Source organism: Mauremys reevesii, linkage group 2, assembly GCF_016161935.1.
Source record: "Mauremys reevesii isolate NIE-2019 linkage group 2, ASM1616193v1, whole genome shotgun sequence".
Taxonomy (NCBI): domain Eukaryota; kingdom Metazoa; phylum Chordata; order Testudines; family Geoemydidae; genus Mauremys; species Mauremys reevesii.
This window is the reverse complement of record NC_052624.1, coordinates 256,618,597-256,639,268: the sequence shown is the minus strand read 5'-3', so window position 1 is coordinate 256,639,268 and position 20,672 is coordinate 256,618,597. Positions and strand designations below refer to the sequence as shown.

The window sequence follows — 20,672 nt, the reverse complement described above, 5'->3', positions numbered from 1 at the left end:
GCAGTTGCAATTTGATGTCACTTTCCAGGTCACAGATTCGGTGTTCTGTTGTGTGGTGTGAAAACTGCAGGCCAGAAATTTTCTTCTGTAGATTCTCGTTCTCTGGTGACAGAATTGAAATCACATCAGTGAGGCACGTTATTAAAAACTCGCCTTCAGAGTACGGCTTTTTCGCACGGACTGTGTGCCAGGCCACATAAAAGGAAGTTAACATTACATCCTGCGATCGGTTGGCAAATCTGATGAAGAACTGGGCTTCTACATAGTTTTCAGTTTTAAAGTGTGGTGTTCAGAACCTTGTGGGAATTCTTGATCCATATGTGCATGGCTCGAAGTGAAATGGTGCTGCAAGTTTGAAGATTTGAATTCAGAGCTACATGTCTGGCAGTGAAGACACATGGTCTTACCACTATGTTCAATGAAAAAGTACTTATTCTCCCAGTCCTGTTGGAAGCCTGGATTTTCATCTGTGTATTTTCTTTTCCATTTTCACTTGCCTTCCATTGTTAGATGGTGTAAGAGAAATTTTTGCTAAAAATTTCCATAGCAGCACGCACAATGTTTACACTCCTATTTCCGAGTCCAAACTGAGTAAGCGACTGCTCGCGGTGAGCACATTAATGTCACAGGTGTGATGTGACATAACGACTATGGAAGCTACTCACCCTGTGCTTGTGCAAAGATTGAAGGAGACAGGCGCCCACTTTCCAAAGTGCCAAGGGGTGCTCGATCCCCAGCTTTGCCCTGGCGCTGCCCCCACTCCACCCCTTCCCGCAAGTCCCCAGCCCCACCTCGCCTCTTCCTGCCCCTCCCCCACCCTCACCCCTCCATTCTGCCTTCTCCCCTGAGCGCCGCGTCCTTGCTCCTCCTCCTCCCCTCTCTCCCCAGAGTCTCCTGCATGCCACGAAACAACTGATCATGGCAGGTGGGAGGCATGGGGAAGGGGAGGGGAAAGCACTGATCGGCGGGGCCTCCGGAGGGCAGGAGCATTGTGGGAGAGAGGAGGGGGCTGTTAGGGCTGCTGGTGGGCACTGAGCATGGAGACGGGGGCGGGGAGAGGGAGGAGTGAGGATGCGGTGCTCTCAGGAAAAGGGGTGGGAAGGGGAAGGAGTGGAGTGGAGTGGAGGCAAGGCCTGGGGCAGAGCTGGGGGTTGAGCACTCCCCAGCACATTGGAAAATTGGTGCCTATAGCTCTAGCCCCGGGGTTGGCGCCTGTGCCAGGAGACGCATGTTAACTTCTGAAGAGCTGCATGCAGCTCTGGAGCCGCTGGTTGGCCACCCATGTCCCAGGAGCACAGGGAAGACAGAGGTCTGCTTAAGAGGGGGATTCTGCCTGTCTAGGAGGATTGACCATGTGTAAGCAGGACTTGCAGGAGAGAAGAGAGGCAGACTCTGCCCACCCTGACACCGAATCTCAGAAAGAGTGAGCTGAGACTGGGTGTGTGTGTTTGAGGACTTTTATAATGTTTTCAAAGATCGGTAACACTCAAGTGCTTTAACAAAGTCACTGTGGTTAAGAAATTCCTTTGCTTAGCCTTAGCTCCTTGCTCCTTTCCTGCTATGTCATCCCTGAAATCCCTGTCCTTCCTTAAACTAGAAGCCCAGCATACTGACAGCCAAGATGGAGCTATGAGAGAGCATGTAAGCAACTGAGGTGCTTGGAGGTCTCAGACATTGATTTCGAGGTCTAAGGCTGCTCAACAGTGGCTCCCTACATCCCAAGTAAGGGTGTCAAACCACAAGTCTGACCCTGAGAGTGTGCCCTCCCAGAGAGAGTCCCAGAGCTAGGAGGAATGACTGAAAAAAGCTACCCAGACCAAGTTGGCCTTGGAAGCATGTGGCATCCAGAAATTGGGTCTATGCATGACAGACTGGTTATGGGGCACCAGGCAAGGTTATTTCTTTGAGCATTTCCTGGCTTTTACTCCTAGGAATAAAAGATGCTTCCACTGAAGCCCCTTTCCTCCTTGCTCCCATGTGATAGCACATGTCACTACTGATGCATCATTGAGCCTTTTCTAAAGTGTTAATACTGATCCGTTGGTGGGTGAAAAATATTTAAAATAACGACTTGCCATATTCGTAGCCTTACAGAAGAACATCTTAAAATTGTTACAGGACCTGCCCACCGATCTTTAAAATGATACACCAGTGTGCAAATCCAAAGAAAAAATAATTGCTGATTTAATATTTGGTCTGGATGGGAGGAATGTGGGACAGTTTTGTAATTTAGCAAGGATAGAGGTTGTTGAAAAGATGTATGTCCGTGTAAACAAGTTATTGAATCATACATCGAGAGATGAGAGAAAAATTCAGTACTTCTGCTGTGGAGATTTCACGATTGGCTTATAAGACTTCTCCTTCTGTGAAACTGGCAGTACCCCAAAGAAGATGTTTCTGTTTCTAATAATTGTGCTTGGATGTGCTGCTTTAGTGTATCTCTACCTCTCTTGTTTATTAATAGCACTCATAGCTGAAAGGTTAGAGTGACATACTGATCTAACTGCAAACTGATTCAGGAACCAAGTCAGGAATGTATTCAGTGTGTTTGTTGCTTTACCCATAGTAAATGCTAACCATTCAGGCATGGTTACCTTGGAGATCTTGGTTATGAAACAGACCTTTAGATTTTAAGTAAATAGAAGCTGATTCAATGATGGAATTGATTTTTAAGGGAAGAACACCTTCTGACCCTTGCCACCTTCTAAGAGAGCTTCTTTGACATTTTATATTAGTTAGTTGATATGCAGCTCAAACTGTATTTGAAAGAAAGCCTGGCCATACAATTGAATAATTTAGAATGCCCTCCCCAATCCTATCTATTTTGTCTAATTGCTATATAGCACTCATCACCATGGTGTCTTGGTGCTCGGGTATAGGCATAATATACCGGTAATTAAAAAAAAATAAAGGCAACATATATTTCATCTTTCAAATGGGTTATGAGCAATTTTTCTATACTACTGCAGTTGCAAGGCTTTATATGTAATTTTAAGATATTAGTGTTCAGCTTTCTGTGCATAAAATGGACACCTGTTTGTGAAAATTGATGGTTATTTTCCTGTTAGTAATTGCTATATAAGAAATCCATTGTATTTGATGCTTACAATCGGTAAGAAAAAGAGGATGCATCAGATAAAATGTAGAGTATTACATATCAAGATGTAAAATCCCATTGTACTTTTTTATTATAACACAAATCTTTTGTTTGAGTGCTTGGAGTGTGTGTGTGTGCGCGCACGCGCCTTGTGCACTGCTGTTGGAGAATTTTCCGTACCAGTAGAGGCAGCCATGCCTGCGACCTTATGTCCCTTGTGCTCCAAGCTGAGGGTATAAACGGCGGTGCTGCCCTGTCCATCCTTCAGTTCCTTCTTATAGGCATGGATGCTTGATTCCTCCTGTGAAAGTGCCTTCATAGTTAGTTGTCTATCTGGTTCTAGTTAACAGCACTTGTTTTGGGGTCCCTTTGGATCATCTTTCATTTTCTCCCCCTTCCCCAATAGTTTGTGGGCTCCAGGCTGTGCCGTCTACTTGGGAAGCTTGTAACAAGGCCTTCCAACTTCAAGCCCTGCTCCAGATGTGTCACACTGATGTCCATAAGTGATCCTCACTCTTGCTGTTTCGTTAGCAGAAAATGAAAGACTTTGTCAAGATAGAGCAAAGGCTACACTGTAAAGAAAAGGATGCAAAGGATTTTTAGTAGAAAGGTTTATTAATCTGAAGGTTTATAGCTCTGCATAACTCACCATCAGGCCCTTTGAGCCGTTATAACTTGGATGCTGTGTACAGGTTCATCAGTAAACTGCCTGAAGACTTCAGAGGCGAATTCCAATTCCTCCTGTTGAAGGGTTGACGAGTTGTAAAGTTTGCTCTGCAGACTTCCCTGGATCCTGTAGACTCAACTGCCTAGAGTAACAGTGATGGCAGTACCCATGAGCTGCTTGTTGTGGCACCAGTTGGGGATTCTTGTGGAAGTACAAGTGATATTGAAGATCTCCCCTTCGAAGGCTGTGCTTTAGTGTCCTGAAAACTTATGAACATTACATATGTTAAAAGATTCCAAGGCAGTGTTGAAATTCCTGTATACACCAGCCAACAAAAAAGCAAAATGTTGACCTCAGTTTCAAATGAGGCAGTGGTATTCTGTGCCTAGACAAGTAGACCAGTGTAGGCAAAAACAGAGGCAATGAAGGAGGAGTGGTCATTGAAAACCAATTTAATCACGTATAGGGTCCTTCTAATCTGAAGAGATCAGTCACATAGCCAGGTTAATATGACTTAATATCTTAACCAATAATCACACTGCTGCTAATCATTTAGTAACTAAAATCTAAAGGTTTATTAATAAAAGAAAAAAGGAGAGTTAAAATGGTTACTAGATCATAAACATGCAATAATTACAATGTTCTTATCAGGTTTGTAGCAGTGATGTTATAGACTGCTGGCTTGTAAGGTCTCTCTGCTAACTTCAAAAGAATGGAACATCCTCAGATCATAGTTCAGTATGCTCCTTTTAGTCGTAAATCCACAGTCCAGAGAATCAGGGCAGGAAAGAGACAAAATGGAGTAATTCCAGGGGTCTTTTAGACCCTCTGCCATTTGTCTGGAAATTATCCATTTCAAACAAAGCTCACAACGCAGTTTGTGGAAAGTTACTGGCACAAGATGGAGTCCAGGGTCACATGAGCATATCATATGTCTTTACATGTCTTGATGACTCACAAGGGGGTAGCCATTGGAGGCTGAGAAGAGTCTCTTCTATGGCCCATTGTGAGAGCTAAGGGTCTTTAATGGGTCATCAAGCTTGAGTAGGCCATTCACTAGACTGGGTGTAAACTACCTTGGGTGTTACCCCAAGAACACACACACTTGAAATAGATATATATAGCCAATATTCATAACTTCAGATACAGTGATACATGGATTTAAACAGGATAATATTATTTAGCAATCCATAACTTTCCATTGACACCTTGCATGATATACTTTGCACAAAATTTGTGGCAATTGTGTAACTGTGGCAATATCAATGATATACATGGTCATGTTTCAATCATACAGCATCACACTTTGTAAAGGCAGAACGACATTTAGGCACATTGCTGGCTCCTTTTTGATGTAATTGATATAGAGCACTGAGTGTGGGGTTTGGTGTTTTTAAATTCTGTAGCTGAAGAATCATAAAGGGAAAAACAAACACAATTGCATTGATCACTGATACAGAATAGAGTTTTCACCATTAAATTTCAAATATTAAGCTATGTAATAAATACAGTTTAATAGGAACATCCAAACAGGTTACAATGACGGAATTTCTAAAATGATAGATGGCAGATTCTGAACTAAAAAATTGTTGCATCCAACATGGACAAATTCTGTATTAGATTTCATCTTGATAAAGCGGACCTGACCAGAGAACTAAAAATCTGTGGTTGCTTAGGTGCAAGTTATCATTACTTACATTTGTTGAGCGCAAACAGAATAAAGTGTAAATCAGTAATATGTATACAAGGTGTCTTAAAAAGACCAATTTCAGAAAGTGGACAACAGTTGCGCCAGATTAGGTGGAAGAGAGCATTTGAACAAAGAAATGTGAATAATTGGGAATGATTTAAGTTTTTAATAACTGCCCAAAAATCCACAGTTCTAAAATTGACAGATGACTATACTGGTTGGGGGGGGAGGGAAACTGTCTTAGAGGGGAAGTGAAAGCATCTCTCTCTAACAAACGGAATAAAGTGATGTTGATAAAAACTAATACAAGTTAGAAGCTAGAAATTGTAGAAATTTGATAAAGCAAAAAGACCAAAGAAGAAAACAATGGCCAGCAGACTTTAGGACACTAAGTTTAAATGTGAAAACCGAAAGGAATCCTAAGAATGACACTAGTTCGTTATTCATTTGAAATGGTAGAATTGTTAATAATATAGAAGAGGCAGAAGTGATCGATAGAGATGCCCATTCTGTATTTGGGAAAAAAGCCAGATGATGTAGTCATGTTATATGATGAAATACTTTTCTTTCCAATATTAACTGAGGAGGATATAGAACAGCAGCTACTAACGTTAGATATTTTTAAAACATTAGGTCTAGACAACTTGTATCTGAGAGTTTCAAAAGAGCTGGCCAAGAAATTCCGAAGTGTTGATGGGTTTTTTTTCACTGTCTTGAAACAGCGGAAAAATTCCAGAGGACTAGAAGAAAGGTAATATAGTGCCAGTGTTTAAAAAGAGTAAATGGGATGACCTGGGTATCTATAGGCTGGTCAGCTTGACATTAAAAACTATATAAAAATGCATGCACAGTCCTATCCAAATCCTTTCCCCACCATGTCATGTAAGAAAAGACTGATATCGGTTACTGTTTGCTTGCTTGTTTGCTAGCCATCATTTCTATTAAAGTTTAGCTTTCTGTATAAAACAACTTTTCTAGAAAGTTGAGAAACAGAATGCATTTCTTAATAGGCCAGTTAAAGTTGGTTTTAATTTCTAAATCAATTAAAAAAAAAATCTTTGAACATCTGACCAACTGGCTTTCCCATGGTGTTCTCAATCTTTAAAACTCTGAGATTCTTGATTTGGGTTAAAATCTGGATTGTTTATAATAGTTGATTCATTAATGAAGGAAAATAACTTGTTCTGTCCCGAGCCCACCTGGTCTCTTTTGGCCTTAAAGTATATGAGCCTTTGCCAAAGGATGTGTGTAAGCATCTGGAAGGGGTGTGTGTGTGTGTGTGTGTGTGTGTGTGTGGTTTTTTTGTTTTGTTTTTGTTTTTTAATTATTATTATTAATCCAGAGTAACCTTTCAGTATTTACTGTACCAATTTTTTTCTTTCAATAAAGACCTAGTGTCTGGATGAAGTAGAGTACCCACAATTCACTGTTGCTTTGAACAGGCAGGCTTGATAGTACTGTATAATATTTGGAACAGCTGTGTCACTCTGTTTATTATATCTGCATATAAAGGAGATTTTGAGACTCATTTGAAATCTGATCCCTTCTTGATCGTTAAGTATCAACACAGAGGACTAGACTTGATGACTTTCTATATTTCTCTGATTCTATCCCCTAGCGCTTTTTATGAGAATAGAGATGTTAACTTTCACACACTCCTGGTTAAATTCCAATTTGGGTTATTATATTCTAACTAAAATGTTTCTGCAGCTCTAGTTAAATATGGTTGTGGTCAGTTCACTCCTAAACAGTCTAATGTTGCTGAGAACTGAAACATGGAAGTGGCTTCATCTCAGTAGTGGATTCAGTATTCCTGTGTTTGTACTATGTCTATTTCAGTTTGTAAAGTGCTCTAAGATGAAAGATAATTTCTTAATATAAAATATTTAGCAAGTTGGTGGTGACAGATGAAAGAGCTAGCTATAAAATAGAATTAACTTGTTCTGTACCATGCAGTTAAATTTGAAATGTGGGTATACTTTGTCTGATTTAGCAGTGTTATTAGCAGAGAAGCTGGTGGACAGGTTTCTTAATCTAAAATTGGGTGTAATAAAACAAGTATGCATGAAGTGTTTTATTCATATCTAATTCTGCCAACATCTCATTGCTTTTTGCTTATAGGACGCTGCCCTTCGAAAGCCCAGAGAAGTATTCAGGCTACCTTCAGACTTAACAGCTTGTGATAATCGCCTTTGTGCATCAATACATTTTTCATCTCCTACCTGGGTTACCATTTCAGATGGAACAGGAAGTTTGTATCTTATTAAAACGGGCAAACGTGGAGATGCTGCATCTGAAAAGTGGGAAGTAAGTTTTGCTAAAATATTAGTTTGTGTTGTTCTCATACTATTCCTGTTTTAGGATTCAATCTTGCAAAGGGCTGCACACTTTACAGAGTAGTTCATACATTTATAAGCCCAGAAGGGACCACTGTCATCTAGTCTGACTACCTGCATAATACAGGCCACAGAAGTTCCCTGAGTTAGTTCCTGTTTGAACTAGAGCATGTATTTTAGAAAAACATCCAATTTTGCTTTATAAATTGCCAGTAATAGAGAATCCACCACAACCCTCAGTAAGTTGATGCAATAGTAAATTACACTCATTGTTAAAAATTTGGGCATTATTTCCATTCTGAATTTGCCTCGCTTCAATATCTAGCCATTGGATCGTGTTATATTTTTTTATCTGTGCAATTAAAAAGTCCATTATCAATTTTTTTTTTTGTTCCCAATGTAGGTACTTATAAATTATGAACTGTGAAAAAGTTATATCTTAACTTTCTTTCAAGGGCAGCGTGTGGACACCCATTTGGGAAGGTTTGACCCTGAGCAGATCTATAGTTGGTTGGCATCCTGTGTCCAATTGATAAAGTCCTTGAACTCCCCGATGCTACGCAGATGATCCAGCTCCTCCTGCAGTTTTCTTACCTGTTTTCTGAGGACTCCACCAACAGACATCTGTCACACTGGCTGGATCCCTTTGTGCCTGCAAAAGGGGCAGAATTCTTGTTCACCCATCCTGCCTTCCCCCACTCACTAGTAGTACAAGCAGCCATGGAAGGATCTGGGCAGCAACGTCCTAAGACCACCCATGCAAACAAGGGAGCTAAATTCCTTGATCTTCTGGGGAAGAAGGTGTTCACATCCACCAGCTTCCAGTTCAGAATCTTTAACTACCAGCCCATGTAAGCAAAATACGATTTTATGAACTATTTGAAGTTCAAAAATGGGTCCTGTCCTGCTAGGGGAATTTAATTCCCAGCCCTTGTTGAGGAAGGTAGACTTGCGGATAAAAACTCACTGCGCACTGATCTATAATGACTGCAGCAGTAATACATCGAGAGTCACTGCTTCACTCTTTGGTTTCCCAGGAAGGTTCAGAACACCACTGAGGATTTGCACTTGGGTGAAACCAATCTCTTTAACAAGAAAACAAGCTAACTAACATAAGAACATAAGAACGGCCGTACCGGGTCAGACCAAAGATCCATCTAGCCCAGTATCTGTCTACCGACAGTGGCCAATGCCAGGTGCCCCAGAGGGAGTGAACCTAACAGGCAATGATCAAGTGATCTCTCTCCTGCCATCCATCTCCATCCTCTGACGAACAGAGGCTAGGGACACCATTCTTACCCATCCTAGCTAATAGCCATTTATGGACTTAGCCACCATGAATTTATCCAGTTCCCTTTTAAACATTGTAATAGTACTAGCCTTCACAACCTCCTCAGGTAAGGAGTTCCACAAGTTGACTGTGCGCTGTGTGAAGAAGAACTTCCTTTTATTTGTTTTAAACCTGCTGCCTATTAATTTCATTTGGTGACCCCTAGTTCTTGTATTATGGGAATAAGTAAATAACTTTTCCTTATCCACTTTCTCAATATCACTCATAATTTTATATATCATATCCCCGCTTAGTCATCTCTTTTCCAAGCTTAAGAGTCCTAGCCTCTTTAATCTTTCCTCGTATGGGACCCTCTTCAAACCCCAATCATTTTAGTTGCCCTTTTCTGAACCTTTTCTAGTGCTAGAATATCTTTTTTGAGATGAGGAGACCACATCTGTACACAGTATTCGAGATGTGGGCGTACCATGGATTTATATAATGGCAATAATATATTCTTATTCTCTATCCCCTTTTTAATGATTCCTAACATCCTGTTTGCTTTTTTGACTGCCTCTGCACACTGCATGGACATCTTCAGAGAACTATCCACGATGACTCCAAGATCTTTTTCCTGACTCATTGTAGCTAAATTAGCCCCCATCATATTGTATGTATAGTTGGGGTTATTTTTTCCAATGTGCATTACTTTACGTTTATCCACATTAAATTTCATTTGCCATTTTGTTGCCCAATCACTTAGTTTTGTGAGATCTTTTTGAAGTTCTTCACAATCTGCTTTGGTCTTAACTATCTTGAGTAGTTTAGTATCATCTGCAAACTTTGCCATCTCACTGTTTACCCCTTTCTCCAGATCATTTATGAATATAATTGAATAGGATTGGTCCTAGGACTGACCCTTGGGGAACACCACTAGTTACCCCTCTCCATTCTGAGAATTTACCATTAATTCCTACCCTTTGTTCCCTGTCTTTTAACCAGTTCTCAATCCATGAAAGGACCTTCCCTTTTATCCCATGACAGCTTAATTTACGTAAGAGCCTTTGGTGAGGGACCTTGTCAAAGGCTTTCTGGAAATCTAAGTACACTATGACCACCGGATCCCCCTTGTCCACATGTTTGTTGACCCCTTCAAAGAACTCTAATAGATTAGTAAGACACGATTTCCCTTTACAGAAAACATGTTGACTATTGCTCAACAGTTTGTTTTCCTATGTGTCTGACAATTTTATTCTTAACTATTGTTTCGACTAATTTGCCTGGTACCGACATTAGACTTACCGGTCTGTAATTGCTGGGATCACCCCTAGAGCCCTTTTTAAATATAGGCGTTACATTAGCTAACTTCCAGTCATTGGGTACCGAAGCCGATTTAAAGGACAGGTTACAAACCTTAGTTAATAGTTCCGCAACTTCACATTTGAGTTCTTTCAGAACTCTTGGGTGAATGCCATCTGGTCCCGGTGACTTGTTAATGTTGAGTTTTTCAATTAATTCCAAAACCTCCTCTAGTGACACTTCAATCTGTGACAGTTCCTCAGATTTGTCACCTACAAAAGCCAGCTCAGGTTTGGGAATCTCCCTAACATCCTCAGCCGTGAAGACTGAAGCAAATAATCCATTTAGTTTCTCTGCAATGACTTTATCATCTTTAAGCGCTCCTTTTGTATTTCGATTGTCAAGGGGCCCCACTGGTTGTTTAGCAGGCTTCCTATTCTGATGTACTTAAAAAACATTTTGTTATTACCTTTGGAGTTTTTGGCTAGCCGTTCTTCAAACTCCTCTTTGGCTTTTCTTATTACACTCTTGCACTTAAGTTGGCAGTGTTTGTGCTCCTTTCTATTTGCCTCACTAGGATTTGACTTCCACATTTTAAAGGAAGTCTTTTTATCTCACTGCTTCTTTTACATGGTTGTTAAGCCACGGTGGCTCTTTTTTAGTTTTTACTGTTTCTTAATTTGGGGTATACATTGAAGTTGGGCCTCTATTATGGTGTCTTTAAAAAGGGCCCATGCAACTTTCAGGGATTTCACTTTAGTCACTGTACCTTTTAACTTTTGTTTAACTAACCCCCTCATTTTTGTATAGTTCCCCCTTTTGAAATTAAATGCCCCAGTGTTGGGCTGTTGAGGTGTTCTTCCCACCACAGGGATGTTGAATGCTATTGTATTATGGTCACTATTTCCAAGCGGTCCTGCTATAGTTACCTCTTGGACCAGCTCCTGCGCTCCACTCAGGATTAAATCTAGAGTTGCCTCTCCCCTTGTGGGTTCCCGAACCAGCTGCTCCATGAAGCAGTCATTTAACTTTTGCACTCATTAAGATTCCAGGACATCCCTCCACACCTTGGGCATTTATACTCCTGCCCCAAAGAGGAAGCATCGTGAATAGATTTATAAGCCAAGGCCTCTTCCATATCCTTTCTACCACCAACAATTATGTGAACTACCACGTAAGCATCAAATGCTGCAGAAACCAAGGTATGCAGCTGTAACGTTCCCCTCTGGTGTTTATCTGGATTGGTGATCTGCTAGATCATTCCAATCCTCAACTCTGGGAGCCAGCCTTACCCTACTCTGCTGTGAGAACTCCCACTCCTGGGCTGTTCATGCACAGCCTCTGTCAAGTAAGATGCTCCTTGGACTGTGCAACCAAATGATAGTAGCCAATATCTCCGGTCCTAGACACAACCCTAGGAACCACCGTCTTGCAGTGTCCAGTTATGCCCGCTGGATGCTACAAACTTATATGAGTTTGTCAGTTTAACAAAGAAATTGATATGTATCAGGCTTGTTATCCCAAGGGGAGTCTCTGACACGCTTCATACCAAATGCACTGCTTCAGGTAGAATAAACAAACAGATTCATTAATTACAATGATAGATTTTTAAGTGATTTATAAGTCAAAACATAACAAGTCAGATTTAGTCAAATGAAATAAAAGTAAAACTCATTCTAAGCTGATCTTAACACCTTCGGTGCCCTTACAAATGTAGATGCTTCTCACCACAGGCTGGCTGGTTGCCCTTTAGCCAGGCTCCCCTTTGATCAGCACTTCCATCATCTGTAGATGGAGGTGGAAGAGAGAGGAAAAGCATGGCAAACATCTCTCCCTTTTATCATGTTATTTCTTTCCTCTTGGCTTTGTCCCTCCCCCCTTCACAGCCAGGTGAGCATTACCTCATTGCAGTCCCCAACTGACCAAAGGAAGGCGGGTGACTCACTCTAGAGTCCAACAGATCCTTTGTTACCTAGGCCAGTGCTCTTTGTTCCTGTGAGGCTGGGCTGGGTTTGTCTGATGCATGCCCTGATGAGGTGTGAACTGCCCCTCTGCTCTCAGAGTTTTTGCCTGGTCTTGCTTTAAGCCATGAGGAACATTTTCAGCTTGATAACTATATACATGAAATTGTAACCATTACTATAACATTACCATAACAACAATGCTCAGTACATCATGAGCCTTCCAAAGACACTCGACATAGCAAACTTTGCATTAGGTATCACACAATCATATATTGTAAGGATGAACATGGGGGTGTAGGGTGTTCCCATGAGGTACGGAATGTCACAGCAGCCCCATCCTTCTTGACAATAGCTACCCAACCTCATCTATTGGCTAAAAGTTACTTTTGACAGGATGCTTGAGAGTTGCACACCATTGCAAGGATGCGATCCCCACCTGTTTCCAAAGTCAGCTTTGGTGGCCAACTAGTGTATTTTGCCTACAACTCGAGAGCTACAACAATGGACAAGTGGGTACTGGATATCTTCCACTTTGGCTAAGCTATCAAGTTTTTCTCCTCCTTAAAACCCCGTTCCTGACCTCCCTTCAGAGACTACTCTCACAAGGAAATCCTCTAACTGGAAGTGGAATCTCTTCTCAAGTGAGGAACTGTAGAGTGAGTGCCACCTCAGCAACAAGGGAAAGGGTTCTATTCCAGCTATTTCATAGTTCCCAAGAAAAAGGGAGGATGGAGGCCCCTTCTTTACCTATACCAGCTATATAAATATATATATAAATATTTTTATTTGCACATTAAAATTTTGCATGGTTACATTGGCATCAATAATTTCCTCCTTGGAAAAAGGTTTGCAGCTCTCAACACAAAAGAGGCTTACTTTTGTGCAGACATTCACCCATCCCAAAGAAGGTTTCTGATAGGATAGGAACTTTACCAGTTCAGGATACTCCCATTTGGTCTGGCAATTGCATCCAGGGCCTTTACAAAGGTCTTCTCCGTGATGGCTGTAGAGATGAGATGAATGGGCTATGCCATCTCCCCATATTTTGATGACTGGTTTTAACAGGCAGATCCTGTCTAGAGGTTTAGTCAGCAACCTTGTCCTTCTCTGCCTCCTAGCATTCTTGGGTATCTGCATGAACATGGAAAAGTCTACTCTGAATGCTCTGCAGATCATAGACTTTATAGGGGGATTGGAGTTGCATTCCTACCTCCCATACCTGATCTTCTGATAATCACAGATGCATCCCTCATGCACTGGGGAACCCATATGGGCGGTTACACAGCGCAAGGCATGTGGACACCTTGAGAAGCCAAGATTCATATCAATCTCCTGGAATGAACGGTGGTCAGAAGGGCCTGCAGTACACTCTTGCCACGCGTACAATCCCGACATGTCCAGATAATTACAGACATTACGGCTGTCTTCAGTAGAACCAAGTGGAGACAAAATCCCTTCTGCTGCGCATAGAGGCTGTCAGCTGGAACTAGAGTATCTGGAACCACATCACAGTCTCTGCAACATTCCTTTCCAGATGGTTAGCATGCGCTGGCAGACAGCCTCAGCAAGCATTTCACCACTGATCAATTACTCCTGAGGGTACTTTGTGCCATTGTGCAGGCACAGAATTCATATCATCCTCAGATTTCTTTGCTTCCCCACAGAAAAATGACTTCTGAGGGGAAGGAAAGGGAAGCCACAAGAGTGATCACTCGCTCCTCCCCGGCAGCCTAGAGCAGCTGGCAGAGATGTAAATCAGCACTGGGGGGAGGGTAGAGGGTCTGGGCGTGTGTGAGGAGATGTCAGTCACTGCCGGAGGGGGTGAGGCTGAATTGGCAAGCGGACAAAAGAGACTCTGTCCCTCTGGCTCGCTATTGCAGCACACTTGACATGGGGAGGGTCCAAGCTTTGGGATGTTTGGAGGTAGGCATGAGGCAGGCTCTGTCCCTTGAGGCAGAGCATAATGTAGCAGCCTGCCTGCTTAGTTGTTGCCATTGTTGTTAATAATTTGTTCCCATTCTTAGTGAATTCCTCCAGGAGCGTACAACACGTTTTAAACGTTTTAATTCTCCTTTTCATTACCAGAGTGGTGTAAAGGACCCTTATTGTAAATGATAACGTGGCCTTATAAATGTGTTTGGTGTTTTAGTGATTATAACTGTTCTAAATTTATGGACTTCAAAATTTTCCTATCAAAATGTGCTCCATTAACTATTTTACTACTGACCTTTCTGGAGATGGTCAATAGCCAATATAAACTGTAAATTTCATTCCCCAGCCCTCACTTGCTTTTCTGTTGCCTATGATGTAATACTGAGCATGTTGTTGCATATATATTTGACTAATAACTAGAAATAAAGGATCAAACCTAGCTCATTACTATTAGACAAAGGGGACTTGGGGATTTCTTTCAATGCTCCCTGCTCCTATTCTCAGTCCATTGTATTGTAGTTTAAATGACCAAAATAATTGAAACTGGCGTGATTATACTGGGTTATTTTTACAAATAAAATATGCAGAATTTTGAAGAATTTTAAAGTATTTGCTCAGAATTCTTAATTTTTGGCACAGAATTCCCCCAGGAGTAGATCATGAGTGGGAGTTAGACAATTCAGTGCTGAACAACATCTTCACTCAGTGGGGAAGACTATCTTGGGACCTGTTTGTCTCCCAGAGGAACAAGAAGTTCAGCATATATTCTTCCAGAGCAGCACTAGGTCAGGACTCTAGGGGCAATGCTTGCTTGCTGTTCTGAACAAGCCACTTGAAGCATGCCTTCCTTCCCATCCTGCTACTACCCCAAGTTCTATGGAAGATTTGTTTCGACAAAGCACGAGTTATTCTCATCACACCCAATTGTCTTAGACAGTTTTTCTGGACTTTCTACGAATGTCAATCCATCAGCATTCAGTCCTTCCTGAACTTGCCAATTCGGGCGAATGGTGGGATTAGACATTCCAGTCTGGACTCTCTTCACCTCATGGTTTAGTATTTGGATCAGCGTCAGATCTAGAGCGTTGATGTTTAGAAGCTGTATAAACTACACTTAATCACAGCAGGAAAGATTCTACCAGAAAATGTTATCTAGCCAAATGAGGTATTTCTCTACCTGGGCACGATAGAATCAATTATAAGGGTCAGCAGGTATTCCTGCTATTTTAAACTCTCATGATGTCAGGTCTTTCTATTAGCTCTCTGTGGATCCACCTAGTAGCAATCAGTGTATGCCATCTTCCAACACATTGTTTTTACTCACCCATTATCTACCAGATACCCATCAGTAGTGAAGCCAACACTGCAGTGAGACCTCAGTCTTGTACTTTCAAAACTTACAGGCTACCTTTCAAACCATTGGCCGTGTACTTGATGTCCTACCTGTCTATGTATCAGAGGGGTAGCCGTGTTAGTCTGGATCTGTAAAAGCAACAAAGAATCCTGTGGCACCTTATAGACTAACAGACATTCTGCAGCATGAGCTTTCGTGGGTGAATACCCACTTCTTCAGATGCCTGTCTATGAAGGTCATGTTCCTGTCACAATTATGTCTGCCAGTAGAGTAGGGGGCCCTCATGGCTGACAACATATGCTATATTTTATAAAGAGCAGGTATCCTTTTGCCTCTGCCTGAAATTTATCCTGAAGGTAATTTCTGAGTTCAACATAAACCAATTGATTCACTTACTGGGATTCTTTCCAAAGTCTCCTGCTTCCAGTGAGAAGAGGAAATTTCATTTTCTCAACATCAGAAGATCATTGGCATTCTACCTGCAAAGAGCAAAACTGTTTAGGCTGTCATATAGATGGTTGCTCTAGTTGAGTGAGCATGGGAATAAGTGATATCTGTTCAGAGTCTCTCAAAGGGGATTTCTGTCTGTATCCTCCTTTGCTATCATTTGAAGCTATCATTTGCTCCTCTGGGCAGATTGAGGGTCCATTCCACAACAGCACAGGTGAACTCAGTAGCATCTCTTTGAAAAATGCTAATGCTGGATGTTTGTAAGATGGAAACCTGGAGTTCCATCCGTGCTTTCACAATACATTATGCTTTGATTCAAGTCTTTTCTGCTGACACAGCCTTTGGATCTTCAATGTTACATCTATAACTCCTGCATCCTTGCGTCTCCCTCATATTTGAGTACTGTGTACTAGTCACCCACATGTGGAATACACATAGGGATCAGCACTTGAAGAAGGAATGGAGGTTATTTACTTGTGTGGTCCCTATTTGTATTCCATTACCCATTCTCCTTGCCCTCGGCTTTGGATCCTAACTTGATTCCTGGGAGAGAAGATTCCTGGGACAGGCAATCAGTCCACACCTCCTCTTATATCCTGGGTGCAGAGCACAAGGAGAGCCAGGATTCAGGCGCAGAGGTTGCGAGATTTTTCCCATCTCAAGTGCATGGTGTGCACACATACCCACACGTGGAATACAAATAGGCACCATACATCTTGGAAAACCTCCAGTTACACATAAGTTAACCTCCGTTTATCTGGGTCTTGCATGACACTTTGACAGTGTGGATAAACGATCCTGCAGAATATTCTTAGAAATGTGTTATAGTCTGGGGTCTCTCTCAAGAGGGTTTGTCCTCGTTTGTTGTACTCTTTTGAAACATGCCTCCCAATACTGTTCCATAATTAGTTGCTTCCTGAAATGTGAAATCTGATTTTGTTCACAACTTACTCTCTCTGACTCTGAATTTTATATAGGTAGTTAAGTTTTAATACACACAGTAGATGGGATTTGTAAACATTGTTCCAAGTAAGTAATTGCATTTAGTTTAACACTACCAATAATGTTTTTCTAACAAGTAGTTAAGCATGGGGAGGAAACTATTCAGGAATGATATGTGCACCCAAAACACTTTCCTTCCTTTACTTAAGAGGAATATTTACTTAAGAGTTTCTCAAAAAACATACATGACTACATATGTATATAGATTTTTCTGGAAAGGCAAGGTTTTGTAGCGTAGATACTGAGCTATTTTGCCTTTCATTTCATGGCAAAAGTTGTAATAGCACTTTGGCTATCTAAAATATCAATTAAGATTTCAGGCTCTTTTGAAGTGCAATTGAAACAGCTATGTTGTATATCTAATCAGAGGGTCTTGTTGCTTTTTATTGTCCTAAACAGTAGCCTGCTACCCTCCTCCATCCTTTGACGCTTATTAAAAAATGAGGTGCAGGGAATCTTTGACCCATCTCTACCCAGATGTATCTTTGCTTGGGCAACCAGGAAGATAACTACATGCTGGTATAGCAACAGTAGTTTAGTAGTACTAGCATGTAAAGGGAGTGATGGTTATATGACAAAATGTAAAAGCAAGTGGCACGAGACCATGTAGTAGGTATTATAGCCCTACTAAATCAATACCCTTCTACACCTTTGCAACTGAAACAAAGGGTTGGTGTCCTTAGAAGTAAATAACTTCTATTAAGCTCTCTGCTAGTTTTCTTTAGCACCTTTTTTTCAGGTCAAACTGACTAGTAATGAGCTCAGTTTTCCTGAGATCTAGTGCTGCGTAATCACTTGAGCACTGATGTTAAATTCTGAATTACAGAATGTATCTACATGGTACATTGCTTACTGTTTATATCTAGGGCAGCCACATGCTTTGTGCTTCCCAGAACATGAAGTTAAAAATATTGTCCTCAAATAAAAACATGAGGCTCTAGTGGAATAACAAAACTGCAAATTGCATCACTCTTAATCATTATTTATCTTCCAGAAGGTTTGGATTCTGTTCCCCACTTAAAGGAAACTTGGCCAATTTGGGTCTATACACCTATTCTGGGAATAATACCAGCTGTATATTACTTTAAACTAGATATCTCTAAGCTTCAATATAAAAGAAACATTAAAAATCTAGCCTCTGAGTGTCCCTAGTCTTCTGGGTCTTTTAGCCATCCATTTTTTTGGGGATCAAACATATGTAAGAGAATTATTTCTATTGTCCTCAAGAGTGCATGAGAAGTCTGTAAAAGGAATATAGCCTCCCCTTCCCTCCTTTCAACCTCACACTTAAGGCTAGAGGAGTGATAGCTCCTGCCTCCTCAGCTAGCTACTCTAGGCCTCTCCAACTTTTCCCTAGAGGTTGTTACCTCCAGCTTCTCCCCAATCTAACACTGCTAGTATATTAGCAAAGTAGTGTCGCTTTCAAAGAATCTGAGAAGCAGCTTGTAATTTGGAAAGGAGTTTGACTAATCTAGACTAATCTAGAGTCAGAACAAGCTCTGTGAAAGTTTGCAAGTTAAATTACCTTGCATGGATCGTTAGTGACACAAGATCATCCCTTTCTGAACTACTTCTCAGACTTCTTGCCGCTACTTTGCTAAAACACAACCATACTTGATTAGATTCTGGAAATATGCAACAGGGCTGCACTATTGCCTTTGGTTTATTTAAAAATATATATATATAGTGTATTACAACAACTGAGAATTAATCATGTAAGAAAGTTCTTCAGATATAACAGTGTTTTTAAAAAAAAATGTGCTTGTCAAATTGGGAAACCGGAGTGCCATTCAACTATGTTGCCAACCTGGAAAGGCACACTCAAAGACACCACCCAAAGGAGTATGCTTCATTTGCTTTAGAAAAAAAATTACAGAATAATAATCATAAATGATGACAACATGTATGCAATTCTGGTGAACCCACATCAAGAAGTCTACCATAACACAAGGTATTTTGGACTCCCGTGTTCACAACTAAGGCAACTGCAATAATAAAGTGGGTTGGTATGTATGAAATCACCCAAGCCATACATATACATACCAACCCACTTTAACAATCATAGATTTTTAAATATTCAGAGGTGTGTCTTTCTTTGATCTCTTTAAATGCTGGAGTCAGAAGAGCAAATTGTCCCACAATAATATATCAAATGTTAATCCCTAAAAGGGATCAGTCAAATTTATGTGACACAATCCACTTTCAGTGAAATTAGTCATCCCTTGATTTCTTCTTTGATCCCTTCCTGAAGGGTAGCCCATACACTGCAGCTTGCAGTTGAAGACTAATTGAAGGAATGTACAATCTGACCTAATTCATAAAGCTCAGTATGTCTGTATTTAAAAAACAAATAAAAAATCTGAGGAACCAGGCGATCATGCTCGTGCTTGTTGCCATAACTGCAGATTCTCCATATGTAGACTGGCGCTTTTGGAGTAACGCCTCAAGCACAGACTGGTGGGATCACATCATCATGTGGACCTGGGATGACCTGCAGTGGCTCCCAGAACTTTTGTATGAAGAAGTAGATATTCTGGTAATCAGCTTGCCATGACTCTTCAGCGTCCAAACACATGCATGAGGGGGCCATGCAAGCTCAGAAGTGGGTCTCTATAGCCACCAGAGAGAAGCCTCCCCAGCCTGTTACATGTCTGTGGCTAACCTGTTAGGTGTTGGCATGTCAACTGATAGGGTGGTGGTTGTGGAGGCTTGTGAGGCAATCATGACTGTGATTTACCTAAACAGGATGGGCGTTAATAATGTTCCTGAAATAATTGCTGGCTTTGAGAGAATGGGCTTCCCAGACTGGCCTGGAGCTATTGAGGGGACTTAAGTGCCCAGAATTTCCCCTCTGCAAGGAACACATGAGTACATAAACCACAAGTGATACTACTCCATCATTTTGCAGGCCCTGGACTACCAGAGAGGCAAGGTCATAGACACCAGCGTAGGATGTACTAGCAAGATGCATGATGCCAGTGTTTTCCAGAGATTGAGACTATACCTTCATGGACAAACTGGGACATTGTTCCTACCAAATGACATTGTTATAAATGGAGTAACTGTCCCCACTTTATTCTAGTGGACTCTGCTTACCCCCTTTTGCCATCTTTTATGAATCCGTAACCTGATTGCAGAAGGCCTGGCAAAAAGAAGATTCAGTTACCTGTTCAGTAGCTGTAAAATGGTGGTTGAATGTGGGATTAGTAGATTGAAATCAAGGTGGTGCGGCCTTCAGAACTGTTTGGATGCCAATGTTGTCCACGTTATTGTGGCCCGATGAGCACTGCTCAATGTCTGCTAGGCCAAAGCTGAGCCATTTCACCAGGAATGGATCCAAGACACTGCTGGGCCCTGTCATTATTGGGACAGTATTCACGTGCACAACAGAACTCAAGAGATGCTTTGTGTGCCCACAGAATGGGTTTATATGGTGTCATGGATGATGGGGAATGACATAGTATTTATAATTGTGCCACATTATCTCACAATTTCTAGGACTGAGGTAGTTCAAGAAGATTATACCGTGTGTGTGTGTGTGTGTGTGCCACTGTTACTGATAGACTAGGGACAATTGTTGCTTGTTAAAACTCAGTGACTGCTTATCCAAT

General features: G+C 41.3%; 1 protein-coding gene across 3 annotated transcripts in view; it reads left to right on the top strand.

Annotated features, from left to right (window-relative positions):
* NUDCD1 (NudC domain containing 1) overlaps positions 1-20,672 on the top strand; it is a 171,552-nt gene that overhangs the window by 38,328 nt on the left and 112,552 nt on the right. For all 3 annotated transcript variants that reach the window (XM_039526150.1, XM_039526149.1, XM_039526151.1), the window contains exon 3: positions 7,576-7,761. In XM_039526150.1, coding sequence (XP_039382084.1) covers positions 7,576-7,761 — 186 coding nt within the window. The remainder of the gene's footprint in view (positions 1-7,575; positions 7,762-20,672) is intronic.